Consider the following 18779-nt stretch of genomic DNA (forward strand, 5'->3'; position numbering starts at 1 on the left):
TGACTTAATAAATGGGCATACCTTGTTAGTCACAGCAACGGCAATAACATCCCCACTACCATCATCCTCTTCTGAAACAATGCAAGGCTCAATTCCTTTTCCATTAAAAGTAATAGTTTGAATACAACTACCAGTATTCCTATGATATAACTTCAGCTGTCCACTACTTGCAACAAACACATACGAAGATATCTCAGCAACAGAATTTGGGATATCATGAAACACGAGACTCCCACCAATAGGTTGACCATAAGCGTTAACAGTAATGCCTACTCTATCCACCAATAGTAGCACTTTCCACTCTTTCCGCAACAACTTAAGGCATGGAGGACTCGATAACTCCGGTAATTTGAATATTAAACTACTCTCTCCTGAAACACATGAAAAAAGATAATAGCCACTAGCTGCTCCAACAATTATTGAATCATTGAGCCACACCATTGTTGAAACTCCTTCGTTACACAGTAACTCCTTCAAAATAAGAAGGGATTCAGTGGGATCATTAGTATTTCGCTCACTTCTGCCAGTTCGACGACCTAGAACAACTTCAAATAAAATCAACCTTTTAACAACTAGAGCTGCAAAAACGAAATTACTTTCTTCACGCGGCAATTCTGTTTCCTTGATTTTCAAGCCATTTGTTCGCAACCCACTTCCCAGTCTCTGCAAAAGCCTTTGACTAGAGCTCGCAAATCCAGAATTATTATCCACCCTCCCATACAGGCTAGAAAACTCAGACTCGCTACTCCTAATTCGTTTCGCAATCAAAGAAACTCCTTTCAAACCCGCCAACCTCTTTACTGGCACTAAAAGAAGCGAATCAACGATATACAAAAACCCATCGGAACAAAGTACTAAAACCTTTTCAATTCCACGGAGCACATGCAAACATACAATTGAGGAAACGCTGACCGCAACACTCCTCACAGGTGAAAATCCCTCCGATGAAGAGGCAATTCTGGGAGCATCCAAGCGGGTAGTTTCCGTACCGAGAGATGTAGAACTTGAATATTTCGGAGTTACAGAGAACAAGATAAGTGCCCCGGATTTAGTTCCGGCATATATTAAGGTCTCGAAATCAGAGACAGGGGAGACGGCGAGAGATCTAATTGAAGTACGAAAATGACTGGATATGTCGAACTGCTCACCGAGTGGTTCAAGAACAGCCCTTTCGGGCTTGGCCATTGGGTGGGTGAAAAGAAGATTGATCCTCCAGAATAGCTAATTCAGAAACGCCATTAATGGAAGATGAAGATGGAACGAAAGTAGCTGAACTGAACTGGTAGTTTGATCGGAACTTTGGGCGTTCTTTCGTTGGTGAATTTAGCAAACTGTCATCTCCACGTTAGAAATGCTTCCTCTCTTTTCGAGTTAATTGTATAGCTACCCCACATATGGGGAAATTTGTACGAATGACAAATATCAAATATCAAATTTTTCTGGGTCTAAAATATCAAATGATCTATTTTTAAAAAATAATGTCAATTCACTCTCTGCTGGACATCATCGCCATATCAAATTACTTAAATTGTCACCTCTTCGTCTTCTTACATTTTCACTAAAAACCAACCAAAACTAAAAAAAAAAACTCTTCATTCAAATTTCTCAAGGTTAACGGCTTTGTATCGCTCATAAACTAAAAACTCTTTAGAATCCATCATTTGGGCTTGCAAACGATTCAACTGTCGTCGAAAAATCAAATCTGATCAATAAATCTTTCAATTTGTGCCTGAAAATGTCTTAAACTAATCGGTAATGGGGCTTTATGAGTCATTATGGGTTTAGAAATATTGTGAACCTCTGGTTTTTTTTGTTTGTTTTTTTTTTGGTTTTTGATGTGTTCTGTGGTTGAAGACGAGTAAAGCGAGTTTGTAAGTGAGATAAGTGAGAGTGAATTCGGCGAGAGCGCGATACTAAACAGAGCGACACCAGAAAGGGTAGGTCGTTTTGGGGTTTAGAAATACTGTGAACCTATGGTTTTTTGTTTGTTTTTCTGGTTTTCGATGTGTTTTATGGTTGAAGACGAGTAAAAAGAGAGAATGTGAGCGAGATAAGTGAGAGTTACTAGAGAGAGTGGCACCAGAGAGAGTGATACTATAGAGAGCGATACTGGAGAGAGCAATGCCAGCGAGAGCTATATCGGAGAGAGTGATGCCAGTGAGAGTGAAGTCATCGAGAGCGATACCAGCAAGATTTAAACATAATTTTTTTTACAATTTTTTTCTGAAGGAGTTTACTGATTGAATCTTTATTTCATGTAGGAGTGATTTAAGATGGCAACACGTTTCAGAATACCTATAACCGACCGATTTCCCGGTCAAGTAACGAGTTTGGCTCACATTGCTAATTCAAACAAGATTGTGAAGGAGAAGCTTACCCTAAGGTAGTTAGACATGTTCAAGAGAACAGTTTTTGGGCGATTTGTAGACGTTGACATGGTGTTTAACAACCTAATTATCCATTATATGTTGCTGAGAGAAGTGAAGAGGATGAGATCTGACTCAATGTCATTCTCTGTTTGTGGAAAGATCGTCACTTTTTCGAAGGATGATTTTTTGTTGATGACTGGTTTGTGGCGATCCCCAACACGAGTTGATCAGAATGAGCAGTCCTCGTATGAACTTGAAACAAGTATTTTGGTAATCGAGTGACGAAGAACACCTTACATGTCCGTCTACTTGAAGAAAAATACAAGGAGTTGGAGTTTGAAAATGATGAGGATGCTGTGAAGATCACATTAGTCTACTATACTGAGATTGCAATGATGGGAAATAACAAACAGAAAAATGCAGTGGACCTCAAGCGTTTTAAGGACGTTCAAAACATAGAGTACTACAACAGTCTTGATTGGGGTACCATTATTTGGGAGAGGACACTCGATGCCCTAAAGACTGCATTGAATGATAAGAGTAGTCTATACAAGACGAAGGTGAAAGGAAATAAAAACTACATTGTGAAGTACTCTTTGCATGGATTTCTACAAGCGTTCCAGGTAAATTTGCTTAACATAATAATCATATTGTTTGATTTAACATTACTAATGTTCTTAATATATGTTAAATTTTATTTAGGTATGAACGTACGAGATCTTAGCTGCATCGATAGCTGGGAACATTGCGGAGCGAAGGAGTAAGGTGGCTTTGCCTCGCATATTACTCTGGTCATGCTCCCACTTAGTGTCCTTTAAAGTACTCGAGAGAGAGATATTCGAGTCTGACAATGTACGTTTACTTTATGCATAATATGTTTATTTGGTTGTTAAATTGACACTAACCAGTTTACTGAGTTATTAATGTAGATAAAGGTTAAAGAGGGTATTGTCATGACAGACGTTGAGAGGGAGTTTCGGGATACCCCAGTGGACAGACGACCTATATTTGATCTAGGTGCCGATGATGATAATGCTGAAAGTGGCAATAGGTCGAGTAGTGGGGGTAGTTCTGAAAGTGATGGTGATGATCATCGTGGAGATAATAATGATGAATGTGGAAGGGTGGAAACATGGACGCACATACCTAGTGATGATATATTCCATGGTGTGGTGGGGGACGTACGCAATGAGGACGAGTTGAACCCACCTGATGTCCATCTTGTGGATCCCATAAAGAACGATCTATGGATGAGAAGTGTCCTGAGTGTGCTGCTCGCAGGGAGGGAGCCAATCCCAACGATTCTATTTATTCATACCTGCAGACCATTGACAGCTCACTATCGAGGTTGGGGACCGTATATCGAGTTTAGATAGTTGTGTATCCAATATGGAGGAAAACATGATAGACATGAAAGGACAATTGTCGGCCATCCTATCACTGTTGCAGTCTATGTGCAAGGTTTGTATTTACTATCATTTTATGTCTTTACATGTTTAGTTTTTACGTGTTCGTGAACTCATCGTTTTCCTTTACTAATTGAAGAGTTCTACGGTGAATGAGGAGACGACAAGGTCACCCATCCCATCTCGGGATCCCGATACCACTGATGCGACTGCCTCTGATACTCTCATCTCCTCTGTAGAGCCTTAAAATACCACCACTTCACTTACTCTCATCCCCCCTCTAAAGCCCGATACCGCCACAACATCGCCCACTAACGTCGAACCTATAGAGGCTGACGTCCCACAAACAAAGGCCGACATGTCTGACTTTCTCAACATGCCACATATAGAGGCCGACATGTCTGACATCCTAGAGGCCGACACTTCTGGTATTGTTACGACCACAGAATGAGTTACATTGGTGAGTAATTTATTAATCAGTAATCTTTGTTTATATTTTTATATTTCTTGATGAGTAATTTTTTGTTATCTATTTATGTAGGAATCTCGAAGAACTACTCTTAAGAGGAAAGTTGTTCATAAATATACACCTCTAGCTCAAGTAAAGAAGAAAAGTGTGATTAAGTATCCTCTCCCAGGTGTCGTTACGTCACTATCCAGCTGCATACAACGTAGCACAGACATTCCACATAATATCTTTACAGAAATTATGGGCTGGATCTCAGATGAGAATACTGACAACGAGGTTCGAGAGAATTCCTTTAAACCACTTGCCAAGCAATTTTTCAAGGAATTGATTTCCCCGAGTTCGTGGGTCAAGTGCGATGTAAGTTTCCTAGTCTTAGTCTTGACTTCTTTACAGTTGAATATTTTGTACTTTTACTGACATAGTAATTTTTTGTGCAGATCATAAATACTTTATTTCATTTTATATAAGAAAAATTTTATACCCGGTCTGACATGTGCATGCACAAGTACACATCTTGCCAATTGGTGTAACGGTAAATTTTGATATATTTTGTTGTGCAGAGTCATTTTACTATGGTATATTTCATTACTTAACTTCTCATTTTATTTGGCAGAGTCACTTTAATGCTCGTGAACGAATAAAGAATAAGACGAAATTGGAGGTTTCCCTAGCATGGGAGGATGAAGATGTTGGGGTTGATGCCCTAAAGTCTCATGTCCTGTAGTTTGTAAACAGATTGTACGAACGCTTGTGTTTGTAAACAGATTATAACATGACCTCAATCCTGAGTGAGTTGGGAACTCCTACCATTGAGGGCGGTCCTTTGATTTGTATGGGTGCGAGTGGCCAGGTCGCCGATTCAAATCTACCATTTTGGGGATTCGTTTGATTTGGGAGCTGGGAACTCAGCTACATAAGATGGAATTCACTCCTTCCCCGAGGTAGGGGTAAGTAGATAGATAACTCCCTTAAGGGCTGATTCCAGGGCTTAAACGATGTGGCGCCACACACCTTCTCTTGGCTCGAGAGGTGTTCACACATAGTTGGACTGTGTTGTATTGTTCATTAGAGGAATCAGTGGTACTTAAGGAGTGAGATGTAACTATAGGGGCAAAACGATAATTTGGCCCAACTATACTTACGAGCATCTGTGAAGGGTCATCGTACTCATGATTGGTTATATCTGATGGACACAGAAATATATCTGTGGTAAGAAGAGTTCAGTTGTTGGTCTTTAGTGGAATGCTTGATAGTTAACGGATGGTGGATCTCATGGCTAAAGAGTTTAGAGCTATTCACGGACCGTTGGAGCTTCGAGCCACAAGTCCATTAGATCCTCTAGATAGCTTGGATAAAGTCGAGAATCAGTGTTTGGATTAATTTGAAATGTAAATTAACAAGAGGAAGTTCGATTATATGTGATATAATTGGACTGGTTAATTATATATAATATAATTGACTAAATGTATGAGATACGTTATTTTGGAGGAAATTAGATATAAATATGATTTATATCAAGTAGAGGATAAATTATTATAGTAGATATGTGATATCAAATTATAGGGTAAAAATATAATATGATTGTATTTAATAATATTTTAATTGCTTAATTATATGATAATTAATCCAAAATCAAGTTCGGACGTGCGTTAGTGGGAATATGTCGGTTATTGTAACCAATGAATTAAAATGAAATTTGTTTTCATTTTAAATCAGTCGTCCAAAAAAGATAGAAAGAGCACGTTGGTGAAAACGTAATTGATCGCTTAATTTCGAGAGCCTATACGATAGTTGCTCTACGCCTAAACGATCATCCACTTCATGCCTAAACGATCGCACGCTAGTTTCTACAGGATTGGATAGCTTCCCTAAATAATCATATAGTGTGCCGAGTTTGCTAAACGATCGTATACCTTTTTCTAAATGATTGTTCAGTAAAACCTACATGGTCGTGTAATTTCTCCTAAACGATAAATATATTGCTATACAATAGCGTATTTTTCCCTCTCACTTACTTATCGCCTACATGATCTGTTCTTCCTTCTTCCTCTACCAAATTCACCAAAGACTACGCTTTGGGTTCTCCCTCCGAGAATACCTGGGGATTTTTTCTGGTGATGTCGTCCCCGCTGCGTACATGAGTTTGTGGTTGTTCGTACTGCTGCAGTCGATGCATCTACTGGGCGGTGGTTGATCGGGTAGAGATTTTCGCTGCGTTGAGTTCTGAAGTTTGAAGAACGTCTTCAACTGGTATGGCAACTGTCTCTCTCGTTTATTTTTGTTCAAAGCATGCCTTTAATTGAATGTTTTTTTGCATAACTGTGCGTTTGAACGTATTTGATGTATTTCAGTCACTGTGAAATTGGAGCGATCCGAACGCGCTCATGAAACTCTTTGGTAAAAGATCCTTTAGAAAACACGTACAAGGACTACGTCACCGGTAAATTCGATGTCAAATGGACAAATGTGGATTTTGTTTATACGACAATGAAAATGAGTGAGCACTGGATGGTCCTTGCAATGGACATTAACAGAGGCCACATATTCGTATTCAATTCACTTTTGTCATACACACCAATGACAAAGCTGGTGAATTGGCTGGAGCTAATGTCTGTCACAGTACCATCCCTACTTCACTACTGTGACGTGGATCGTTTAAAACCAAACCTATCCACATCCAGTTGGAAATATCGTGACCCGACATACAACACAGGTCGCTTGATTGTTTCATCTTTGCAATAAAATTACTAGAACATCTGATGACTGATGTTGATCTGTCCGTAATCACTCAAGAGAAAATGATCGAATATAGGATGCAATTAGCGTGTCAATTGTGGGCGAACACTCCGTGTTTTTTATGTGTATAAAACATGTATTTTTTATTGTATTTTTTGTGTATGTAAAAACATGTATTTTTTATGTATGCAAAACATGTATAAAATAATTTATCAAAGTTCAAAGTTTAGTATTATACATTCTATAAAAACATGTATAATTGAGCTACTGCTCTTTTCATCATATCAATGATATATAAAATAATATATCAAAGTTCAAGGTTCAAAGTTCAAACATTGAGAGAGTGAGATTGAGAGAGTGAGATTTTGAGAGAGAGCGAGATTGAGAGATTGAAAGATAGCAAGATTGAAAGAGTGAGACTTTGAGAGAGAGCGAGACTTTGAAAAAATAGAAAGTATGTTACAAGATGAAGATTGCTATTATAGAAATACTCCAACTTGTTATTGTTTTGTATTTACAGAAAGTATGTTACAAGATGATATTGGGATTGGTGTCCTAATTCTCTCAGAGTCTCGTTGTTTGTAATGATACACATTGTTTGATGAATAAAATAAATGTTATTTCATTCTGGCATTTACTTATATCCAATAAACAAAGCTCCATGGTTATCTTATGTAAACTTAAGCATGTATATGTGATATACAAGTGGATCATGCCTTAAGTCATATCCTAAATAGGTCTGTAGTATAAGGATTAAGGTTGGATACCTGATCCTGGTGACACTACGGATACAACCTACTTTGTAGAGGTTTACAAGTGTTGTAAACTGCTACAGATGGTAGATCCTGACCATTCATGTGGAGACATGCGAGCAGGGGTTCTTATACAAAGAGTTTGTATAAGACCGGACCATGAGATGACTAGACTCTGTATATAACGTTGTTGATACTAGAGACTTACATCTCACCTAAATGACCATAGGTGGCACGATCTCAATCTTGAGTGTTTTGGGAACTTCTGCCTTTGAGGTTCTTTGATTAGTATGGGTGAGAGTGGCCAGATTGCCAACTCAACATGCCTACCTTTTCGGGGACTTGTCTGATCTGGGAGTTGGGAACTCAATCCACAAAATGGAATTCACTCCTTTCTCGAAGCAGGGATAAGTAGAGAGATTGCTCCCTTAAGGGCTGATTCCAGGGCTTGAACATAGTGGCCACAACTTCTCTTTGGAAGAGAAGACTCAGTCATAGTAGGACTATGACTTATGTTTATTAGAGGGATCGGTGGTACTTATGGAGTTAGATGTAATTACAAGGGGCATAACGGTTATTGGCCGAGTTGTACTTACGAGCTATCTGTGAAGGATTTTCGTACTGCTGATTGGTTAAGATAGACACATAATATATCTGTGGTAAGGAAGTTTAGCTGTCGGTATTTAGTGAAGTGCCTGGAAGTTAACGGATGGTGGATCCCATGACTAAAGAGTTTAGTCAGTTATTCACGTATCAATGGAGCTTCGAGCTACAGATCCATAAGGTCCCCTTGGGAGCTCAATGGATTTAGTTGAGAATCAGTTTTTGGTGTTGATTTGAAATATTCAAATTGATTAGAGGTAATTCAATTATATATGATATGGTTGGTATGATGTATGAGAAACATCTAGTGGGGGATTAATGTAAATAAGATTTACATTAAGTACCATGAAATAGAAAAATAGCTATGGTTTATATGTTTTATGAGATGAAATATTAAAACTATAGGTTATAAATATAGTATGATAAGTTGGTTATCATTTATATTTATAATAATATTAATTATTGGATAATTAAATCTTTTTCTCTAATAGCCAATTAAGTGGGAGGTTATTGGTGGTTTCATGGTAACCATGAGATAAAGGGAAAATTGTTTTCATAATTTTAGTAATGTTAAATTTTGTGAATTTGAGATTTTCTCTCTCGAAAAATAATCTCAGGAAGTTGTCAAGTAAATAGGATTTACTAAGCAACAACTTGGAGCTAGCTAAACGATCGTGTAGTGTTTGTAGGTGACAGATACGCAGCTAAGCAATGAGCTAAACGATCGCTTAGTTTTTGCTAGACGATCGCTTAGTTTTTGCTAGACGATCGCTTAGTTTTTGCTAAACGATTGGGCATCGACCTATACGATAGGTTCAACCTTCTTCCACTTGTTCAATCGTTTACACAATTATTGTTTCTTCTGTCTTCTACCTCAAACCAAGTTCACATAGAGCCTACCCTCTGGATTCTCACATCGAGAATACCAAGGTAACCTTCTTGGTGGTGTCATACTCAACTCGACACCGTCGAGGTTCTGTGGAGGCTGTTCGTGTTGTTGGGGTGTTCATGATCAAGGCTATCGTTGAGTTCGAGTGCGCGATTTTCGTGCAGTGTAACGGTCGTGTTGGACGAGCATTCATGATCAAGGGCCTTGGCGATGAGTCTACAAATGTGTGTAGCATTTCTCCTTGATTATTTGTAGTATCACGCTGTAATTTCTGTATTGATTGCATAACTGTATGTTTCTGTTTATGATTGTAATTGTAAAGTTCATATATGATTATAATTTGGAATGATCTTTTCGCTACTCATGGAAATCCTCGTGTTCGATTTTCTTTAGATGAAGTATGTTACAAGTATGAAAAACTAGAAAGTATGTTACAAGATGAAGTATGTTACAAGTATGAAAAACTCTTCTTTGGGGCCTGATCAATGGTATTTATAACATATACCAACAGACCGTTACAAGATAATATGAGAGTATGTTACAAGATGACATATGTTACAAGTTAGTTATAAGCTAAACTAGATGAGAGGTGTTTGCGTCACGATTTCTGGCATTTTTAGCACGTCACATGGTTGTGAGCGGTTCGCTATAATTTTGGCGATTATGCCCATAATTCCCACACCGACCACATTTCATTTGCCTGCGAAATTCTCCTCTAGATGATATTCTTCTCACTCTCTATCGTTTGGCTTGTGCCACAAACTTCGGAGGAAGGATAGTCTTTTCTACATATCCAGGAGGTCTCTTACATTCAGATATGTGCCCAAGTTGATTTATAGACTTCGCATACGCAGTTATTAGAAAGTCTACTGTATAAAATCGACTGCAAAGACTCTGAATGGGTATATTTCATTCCTTGGCAGCAAAAATTGCATACGAACACGGGATACCAAGTGAGTTGAATTTCTTACACGTGCACTTCTTCATGTGAAGATTGACAATACCGTCCAATCGATTATCTCACACGTGGACCCGATAACAATCAACAAGCTCAACTCGATATCGTCTGCCCTTATCGACCTCACTTGCCAATCGGGTTTCACAGTAGTTAGAGTGCAATGTCGTTCGAGATNACTCGATATCGTCTGCCCTTATCGACCTCACTTGCCAATCGGGTTTCACAGTAGTTAGAGTGCAATGTCGTTCGAGATGCTTAGTAATTCCTCCGTTCGTACGATTGGAGCATTCCTCTAACATGTTCAATCAAGCATACTATGGGTAATAGTCGATACTCTTTAGTTAACAAATTGAAACACTCTGCACTGTTGAACATCATATTATCATATATTCATTCTATTTGGTAAACCCGTGCCCACCTTTGAAGATCGATATTTTCCAAATATTTCATGACAACACCGTCTCGAAAACTACGGAATTCGTCCCATTTTGTTTGGAACTCTGTCATGCGAAATGCCCTTGCTTCATCTCTAAATATCCCAACAATTGTGCTATCTTTAAAGTTTGTAACAATATTTTGTTCTATATGCCATGTGCACAATTCATAAAATGCCGTGGAAAAAAATGCACGAATTACATTGTTGATAGATACCATCCGTTCAGACACAAACACCAGATTATCGGATTCTCCGATACTGCATTTCAAGTTTGACATAAACCATTTTCATGATCGATCGGTTTCATTGTCCACTATTGCATATGCTAGTGGGTATAATTGATTGTTCCTGTCCATAGAAACCCCAACCAACATGGTGCCTTTGTATTTTCTTTTCAAGTGCGACCCATCAACAATTATCACAGGCCGACAGCCTGCGAAACCTCTAATACAAGGCCCTAATACCATAAACATATACTTGAAATGCCTTCATCTTCAAGTTCGATCTCAAAGACTATATCTGAATTCTCTATTTTTAACGCTTCTCCATAAACATGTAGTATGGAGTATGAGTATTGTGGAGCACCTCTAGTGAGATCATATACAACTTCCCTTGCACGCCACGCTTTATCATAACTTATGTTCACGTCATAATCTCTCCTCATATTCTCAACGATATGACAAGGTTTATAAATACGTCCTATTCCCGTGAACTTATCTTTAATCAAATGACCAACAACTGTAGCAGTTGCTTGTCTATGGTCGTGATTCAGAATTCCAATGGAACATATGTGCGAACTGCAGTACTTTATGATCTTGAATATATCAGACCCTTCCATTTTCACTGCACGAAGGCTTCACTTACAAGTCTTCCTAATACATCTGACAGTGAACAAAGATTTAGTTGATTTTTTAACCCTAAATTCAAATTTTTTTTTTATGGACAAAATAGATAATCACATTTTCAAGTCATTTTTACTCAAAAAATAGTTGACTAATTTCAACGTCCTCTGTCCCAGATGAAGAGGTACCAGGCATAACCAACTCTGCCCTATGACTTGAAGACACAGATGGTGGAACCACTGAAGCTGTTGTAGAATGATGCACATCTCCATGATCACATTTCATTTCATTCAATCTTGTTGGTTGCTCATTAACATCCACTGAAGGACCACAACTTTGCTCTAGATGGCCACAATCCATATAATCGAATCTAGATGGTCTCTCATTACCAAAAACTGAAGTACCGCCCAATTCTGAATTCAATCTTGCTAGATTAGTGCGGTCGTTTTCTAGTGATAATGTTGATGGTACATTATTGGTAGACAATGGAATATCGTTCTCTTCCTGACGAAACTGGTATGATTCCTCGCATTGTTTATCCACAGTCGTATCATCATAACTCACATTTCCAAATCTCATTCTAATATTTTCGTCCTGATTCGATTTCAGCGTTACAGATAACTGAAGTCTACTAAGGTCTTCTCGGGAAAGAAGGAAGCAAACCTCATCATCATTCCTTATGTATTGTGGAGGGGCTTCATATTCAAGCTTATATTTAACTCTCAATATAATATCAAACTCTGAAGAACTGACATTTATAACCCTGTAAATTTGAGATTTAAATTCTTCATACTTCAAAGAAACAGGCACAATGATTCCTGTCAACTCTCCCCCAATATATGAACTTTCATTCTCATCCCAATTACCTCCATATCGAATAAGTAGACACTTTTCTGTTATTCTATAAAGCAAGAGAACATTTTTCATTAAGTTGTACAAGCAATTAAAGTGTACTCTCGCTCTCTCTTAATCTGTACTCTCGCTCTCTCTTAATCTCACTATCTCTTAATCTCGCTCTCTCTCTTAATCTTGCTCTCTCTTAATCTCGCTCTCTCTTTTACTCTTGCTCTTTCTCACTCTCGTTCTATCTCTCGCTCTCTCTCCCAATACAAAATTTCGTAATGCTACCTTTCCAAAAATAACACAGCAAAAATAATTAAACAGACTCAAAACAATGAAATACCTTTCTGAAAAACCTTTCCGTTCTGAAAAAGCCTTGTCTTGGAAATCCTCGTTTGAAAATTTTCGTTAAATAGAACACCGTCGAAAACTAGAGAAGTAATCACCGTTGAAATGAATTTTAGAGTTTAAAGAAATCACCATTGTATTGTGTTTAGGTATTATTGATTTGAGGCTTCCGTTGTGAAAATTATCAAATTATTCGTACACTGTCGAGCAATCACATCAAACCAGGGAATTTCAAGCGAGAGCGAAAGTGTATAATCAGAGGAGATTACCTCGTGAGGCACTTGTGATGGCAATTTACGTAATTTGGTATGGCGATGATGTAAACAGAGGGTTAATTGACATTATTTTTTAAAAATGGGTCATTTGACATTTTGGAGCCAAAAAATGGGCCATCGGTACAAATTTCCCCTACATATGGGGTTTGGATTAATAATCCAACATTTTGGAGAAAAATGAAAGTCATCTAACTTTTGAAAATGAGGTTTTATTATTATTATTTTTTTTTACTATTTGTTGTTGATATTAAATTTAGGTGAAATTACAAAATGAAATCTTATATACGTAGATTAGGCTTCACTTATTCTTCTCTCTCACATGTGAATCACTCTTCTCTCTCCCATTCTTTCACTATCTTACTCTCTATCTAGTCGTATGACCTTGCACGAAAATTGGTTGTGTGGTCTTGCGAAAGAAGAAAGCAAAGTGAAGGTGAAGGACATGTTTGGATTGACTTTTAAGTATTTCAATAAGCATTTATAAATGCAAAAAAAAGTGTTTATAAACACTTAGAAAGTCAATCCAAATGGGTCTGAAGTTGCGTAAATAAAAAGAGGGGGGAGAAGAAGGGAAAAAAAAAAAGAAAAAAGAGTGCACCTATAGATCTTTCATGGAATGGCCTATCATTAATGAATGAAGGTTGGTTAATTAAAGAATTTAATTAATTAATCTTGTATCGATAGAGTGACCTAAGATCTCTTTGCTAATCCACAATTGACCAACATGGATCAACGGTATTGAAAGAAAATTTGAAATGTACAAATTATTGTGTTAATTTAAGGAGAAATATATTTATTATATTAGATAGAAATAATATGAGTATTAATGCATTGAGATATATTATTATAAAGTTAATTTGAATAAGGTTCAAATTAAAACTATACAGTATGAAGAATTTGAATATGATTTAAATAATTAGTCATTTTAATATAAGATGTTAAAATGAATACTTAGGATTTATCTAATTATGCGCCTATATATAAGACCTTATAGAAGTAGAAAAAGGAGTACCAATTTTCTTTGCCGCACTTCCCTACGCCCAAGGGAAATCATAGAGGTGGGAAGAGGCTCCCACAAGGCTGATTCATGTTCTATGTTTAACCCTCTTGATTTTACTATTTGTTTTTAATTCTAAATAAATCAAAGTAAGAGATTTGATTGCTTTCAATGTGGGATCGAATCATTCGATCTCTTCATCATGAACATGAGAACCCACTTGATTTTATTAATGCAAACGAATGACTTTCCAATTTCTAAGTCACACTCATCTTCGATTCCCATTAAATTAGGACCTACCAAAGTTTTCTTTACAAAAACAAGTTTTTAATGAATTGATTTTATTTATTTTCAAATATAATAGCTATGGTTTTTTTTTTTTTGGTATTTTATCATTTTTTTTAAGAAGAAGAGAGAAAAGAGAGGAGGAAGAAGAGAAAGGAAGGTAGAGGGAGAGGGAGGGGGAGGGATGAGAGAATGAAAAGATGGAGAAAATGATAACTTTTATTTTTTTAATTTAAAATGTTATATTATTATGGGAATAATATTTTTTTGTCCTAGGTTTTGATTCTAGTTTCTATTTGAATTTTAAACTTTAAAATATTACACATTTAGTCCTTAAGTTTGAAGTTTTGTTTCAATTTAGTCCCTAAATTTTAAAATGTTACAATTTTAATTTTGAGATTTGAGTTTTATTTTAATTTGATTTATGGATTTCAAGATTTTACATTTTTAACCTCAATTCTTCATTAAATATCCACTTTCAATCATTGGCGTCAATTTCTATTAATTAATTAAAAATTATTAGAAGCAAAATTTTTAATTTAATTTAAAAATTAATAAAAACAGTGAAACTTAATTAATTATAATTTTTTTTAACGAATTTTAATTTAGTAACCTAAATTAACTCCAAAAGATGGAAATAGCGAAAAATTGAGATTAAAAATGTAAACCTTGAGACATAGAGACCAAATTGAAACAAAACTGAAACGTCAAGAAATTGTAGCATTTTGAAACTTAGAGACTAAATTAAAACTAAACTCAAAATCTAAAGACTAAATATGTAAACTTAGGGACTAAATAGAAACTAAACCCAAAACCTAGGGGCCAAAAATGTACTTTTCCCTATCATTATTTAAATTAATAAAAGTTTTAGTTTAAATACCTTTCATACCTATTCTTCAAAATTCGGAAACTCATAAGTTACATTTTCAAAATTTAAGGACCATGTATACTTATTCCTTAAAATTTAAGCACTAAAAAGATAACTTCACTTTTTTTAGTAGAAAGAATTTAAAGTTAATATTTGACCCATTATGAATAATGATGATAATAACTTATATTTATGAACAAGTACAATATGAACATGTTTCTCAATTTTTTTTTTTTGGCAAAAATATTGTAATTAAGTATGGGGTGAGAGAATCAAACCTCTGACTTCGAGATCGATAGTACAAGCACTATATCAATTGAGCATGATGTTGGTATGTTTCTCAAATTTATTAAAGAAAAACTTTGGCTCATTTGTTTTTAGGAAAAGCTAGTTATTAATTTTTCTTAACAATATGTATATGCAGTTCAAGTGCATCTCAATTTAATAATTCATGGATTTACCATACAATGATATAACTCATTTGTCCTACAGAAATACTTGACTTGATATTTCGGCCTTTCTTTGACCAAGAAAGAGGGATTAATCTATATCATCTTAACTACATTTTTCTCTATTCTCATAATAAAAGCGAGTTTGGGTTCTTTTCATACCGGATAAATAGAATGTATTAGGAGTCAAAAGCCTCCATATAAGGCCTTTCTTTATTTAGATGAAAGAACTATATGATTTTCTAAAACTGTGGCCTTAATCCGTGGTTGATCATACTTACAATTGGAGTAGTTGACAATTTAATCCAATTTGTTCTCATCAGTTTCATTTTTTTATCCGTGATAGTGCACAAAGAAGGAAGACCTCCAAGTTGTCCCAAAATAATGGCATTGAATTTCTAGACCTTTTGCTTGATATTAATCTATTTCTCAATAGGAGGGGTAGAAATATAACTCAACAATAAATCGTTACCTTGATGACTTATTGCCTTGATGAGGCTAAAGTAATCAGTTCATGATTATTGCTAAACCCAATGTGAGTTTTTCTAACTTTTACTCATTTCCTGTCCTCAAAGTGGGAAAAAAAAACTTGTTTCCCTTTGTGATCAAATGAGATGGATAAGAGGCTCGTAGGATTGATGTAAGAGGGTGGGATTAGCTTCTAGTCATTTCTAACATAACTTGGTTAGAAGGTGAGGAAGACCCTTTTCTTGGAGGCCCAAGCCATCAATGAGATACTACTTTGAAAGAGTTGGAATTCTAATCTAGTATCTGGACCTACAAGTCAGGGATAATCTCGTGTAGACAATTTCTATGGACCTGTAGGTGTCTCAACAGGTAATGAACGTGTGCAACGATTTCCTAGAGTTACAGATTGACTCTCAGGTGCAAATGCATAAGAAAATTTAACTGCAAGACCCACCCATTGAGTAGGAACGAAAGTCAACTTTAACGATCGACACTTTCCATTTACTTGTGTTATTTGGTTCTAAAACCTAAATTTATTATGATAATTCATGTGTTTATTGACAAAAGTCATACAAAACAAGTGAGAGCTACGTTATAACATTGATTAAATAAAGGGCGCCCATAGGGAAGCACCTGCAATCTGAGAAGAGAGTTTTGAGGAAATTAGTAGACAAGAATGCCCATGAGCTTGACAATCACAATCTAAGTTGACATTTAGAGGCATTTTGCAATTATCTAACCTAACCTAATCGATAAGCATGTTGAAATCACGAGATTCACATATTCTGTAATAAAATCAAATCTCCCTTATTTTCAACACATTTTGAAAAAATAGATTAGACATCTTCTCTTTATTGGCAAATAAGTTAAAATTCAGTCCTCTATGTAATACAATCTTATTTTAAAACAATTGTGTTGTACACCAACAATGGATAAACTCGTAGAAGACAAGAAGGTAAGCAAGTGAGGCGCATACAGGCAAAATTTGTTGATAACGCTGGCGGTGGTCCTTAAGCTAGGGTTGCCCTCTTGCCCTTTGCATCTCTAGTCTAAAAGACAAACCATATTGTAAATTAAAATGATGAATTGGATTGGATAATTTACTCTGCTAAAGAAAAAGATTGGATATATTCCGGAAAAGATGAAGATGAAATTAGAATAAAGCCAGTAATCAAAGGGGAAATCAAATTGAACTTTGTTATCTACTATTTATAAATAATAATAACAATTTAGTTTAAATACTACTTTGGCCCCTATACCTTTGGATTTGGTTTATTTTGGTCCTTATACTTTCAAAATATTCATTTTGGTCTTTATACTTTCAAAATGTTCATTTTAATCCTTACACTTTCAATTTTGGTTCATTTTGGTCCCTATATTTTCAAAATGTACACTTTAGACCCTGTATTTTCAATTTTGGGATAAAAATGAGAATGGAGGGACCAAAATGGTCAGGTACAAGAATCAAAATGAACATTTTAAAAGTACATGGATCAAAATGAACCAAAGTTAAAAGTATAGGGATTAAATGAACATGTTGAAACTATAGAGACCAAAATGAACCAAAGTCAAAAGTATAGGAACTAAAATAGTATTTGGACCCAGCAATTTACTATGACAGTTTGAATTTATAAGTGGAAAGCAAGAAATGGAAAAATGGAAGGTACCTGTGCAGAGACAGATTTTTTGGAATCGAGGAACTGTCTGTATATGCCGTACAGTCTTTGCTTCTCCGTTTCTGATACCGACGGTCTTGCCTTGGCTGCAGTTGCCTTCAAAAGAGCATTAGAAATGATAGGCTTTTGAGCCGGTTCATTAGTGTTTGCCCTATCGAGATGCTCATGAACTGCTGCAAGTTGAGCATCTGAGAGTAGAGCTTGAAGGTCAGCTCCACTGAATCCTTCTGTCATAAAAGCGATTGGCTCCAAATCAACATCACTGGCCAACGGTAGCTGTGAATCCATCCATCCTTATTAGAAACCATTCAACTCTTAAATTCATTTATTACCTAAACCAATGCAATTAAACTGCAAATTGACGCATTTGCCAAGGTAATTCACAGTTCATGAAAAAAAACAAAAACAAAAAACAAGGAATTTCTCAGGTTTATTATTCTAACATTGGGCTCTTGGAAAAATTACAATGCTCAATGAAAAATGTAGTCATAATGAACATAAATCTATTCTACAGCAATAACTTATAGCCATTAAACTAGTTAGTTTAAGAACTTATGTTTCATCTAAAACTCTCCCACAAGTTCTGCTATCGTGAATAAATACTTGCACAAAAAATTGAACAACCTTAGCACTGCACGAATGTATGTGTATTTCTAAGTAAATACTTCATTGGCACAGTGGTCACCTATTTATATCTACGTACATCAAATTTTCTATTCCTTTAAACTGCAAAAATCGTCCTTAAACAGAATGAATGAATGAAACAGGAAAACGGTAAGATATACCGATATCAGTCATGCCACACATCAGTATAACTGACACCTTTTTAATAAAAAAAAAACAGAACTTTTCATTGATATAATGAAAAAGCATAACTGAGACCTTTCAGTCAGTAATTGACATTTCAACATTGATCCGTAAGCCCTAACAGCAGAACAATTACCAAACACAAATAAATAATTGAAGTTTAGAGACACCAACCTTTGTCGAAAGAACTTGAAGAATATTTAACCGTTCCACTGGAGAGGGGAAATCACAAAACAGAAGGCGATCCAATCTGCCTGGTCTTAGAAGGGCGGCATCAAGCAAATCTGGTCTACTGCTTAAGATGGA

The 18779-nt window shown here is 36.0% G+C and overlaps 2 protein-coding genes across 6 annotated transcripts in view; both read right to left on the reverse strand.

The window, feature by feature from the left end:
- The window catches only part of LOC120082786 (vacuolar sorting protein 3), a 28661-nt gene extending 27286 nt beyond the window's left edge, over positions 1-1375 (reverse strand). For all 4 annotated transcript variants that reach the window (XR_005483283.1, XR_005483284.1, XM_039038089.1 and 1 more), the window contains exon 1: positions 22-1375. Coding sequence is in view for 2 of the 4 variants with exons in the window: in XM_039038089.1 (XP_038894017.1) it covers positions 22-1185 (1164 nt within the window). In the remaining 2 variants the exon portion in view is untranslated. The remainder of the gene's footprint in view (positions 1-21) is intronic.
- Positions 1376-16751: 15376 nt separating this feature from the next.
- Positions 16752-18779, reverse strand: part of LOC120082818 (peroxisome biogenesis protein 1) — a 28813-nt gene continuing 26785 nt past the window's right edge. For both annotated transcript variants that reach the window (XM_039038144.1, XM_039038145.1), the window contains 3 exons: positions 18648-18765; positions 17658-17942; positions 16752-17039 (listed from right to left, as the gene is read on the reverse strand). In XM_039038144.1, coding sequence (XP_038894072.1) covers positions 17001-17039; positions 17658-17942; positions 18648-18765 — 442 coding nt within the window. In that variant the 3' untranslated portion in view covers positions 16752-17000. The remainder of the gene's footprint in view (positions 17040-17657; positions 17943-18647; positions 18766-18779) is intronic.

This window comes from Benincasa hispida, chromosome 8 (assembly GCF_009727055.1).
Source record: "Benincasa hispida cultivar B227 chromosome 8, ASM972705v1, whole genome shotgun sequence".
Classification (NCBI taxonomy): domain Eukaryota; kingdom Viridiplantae; phylum Streptophyta; class Magnoliopsida; order Cucurbitales; family Cucurbitaceae; genus Benincasa; species Benincasa hispida.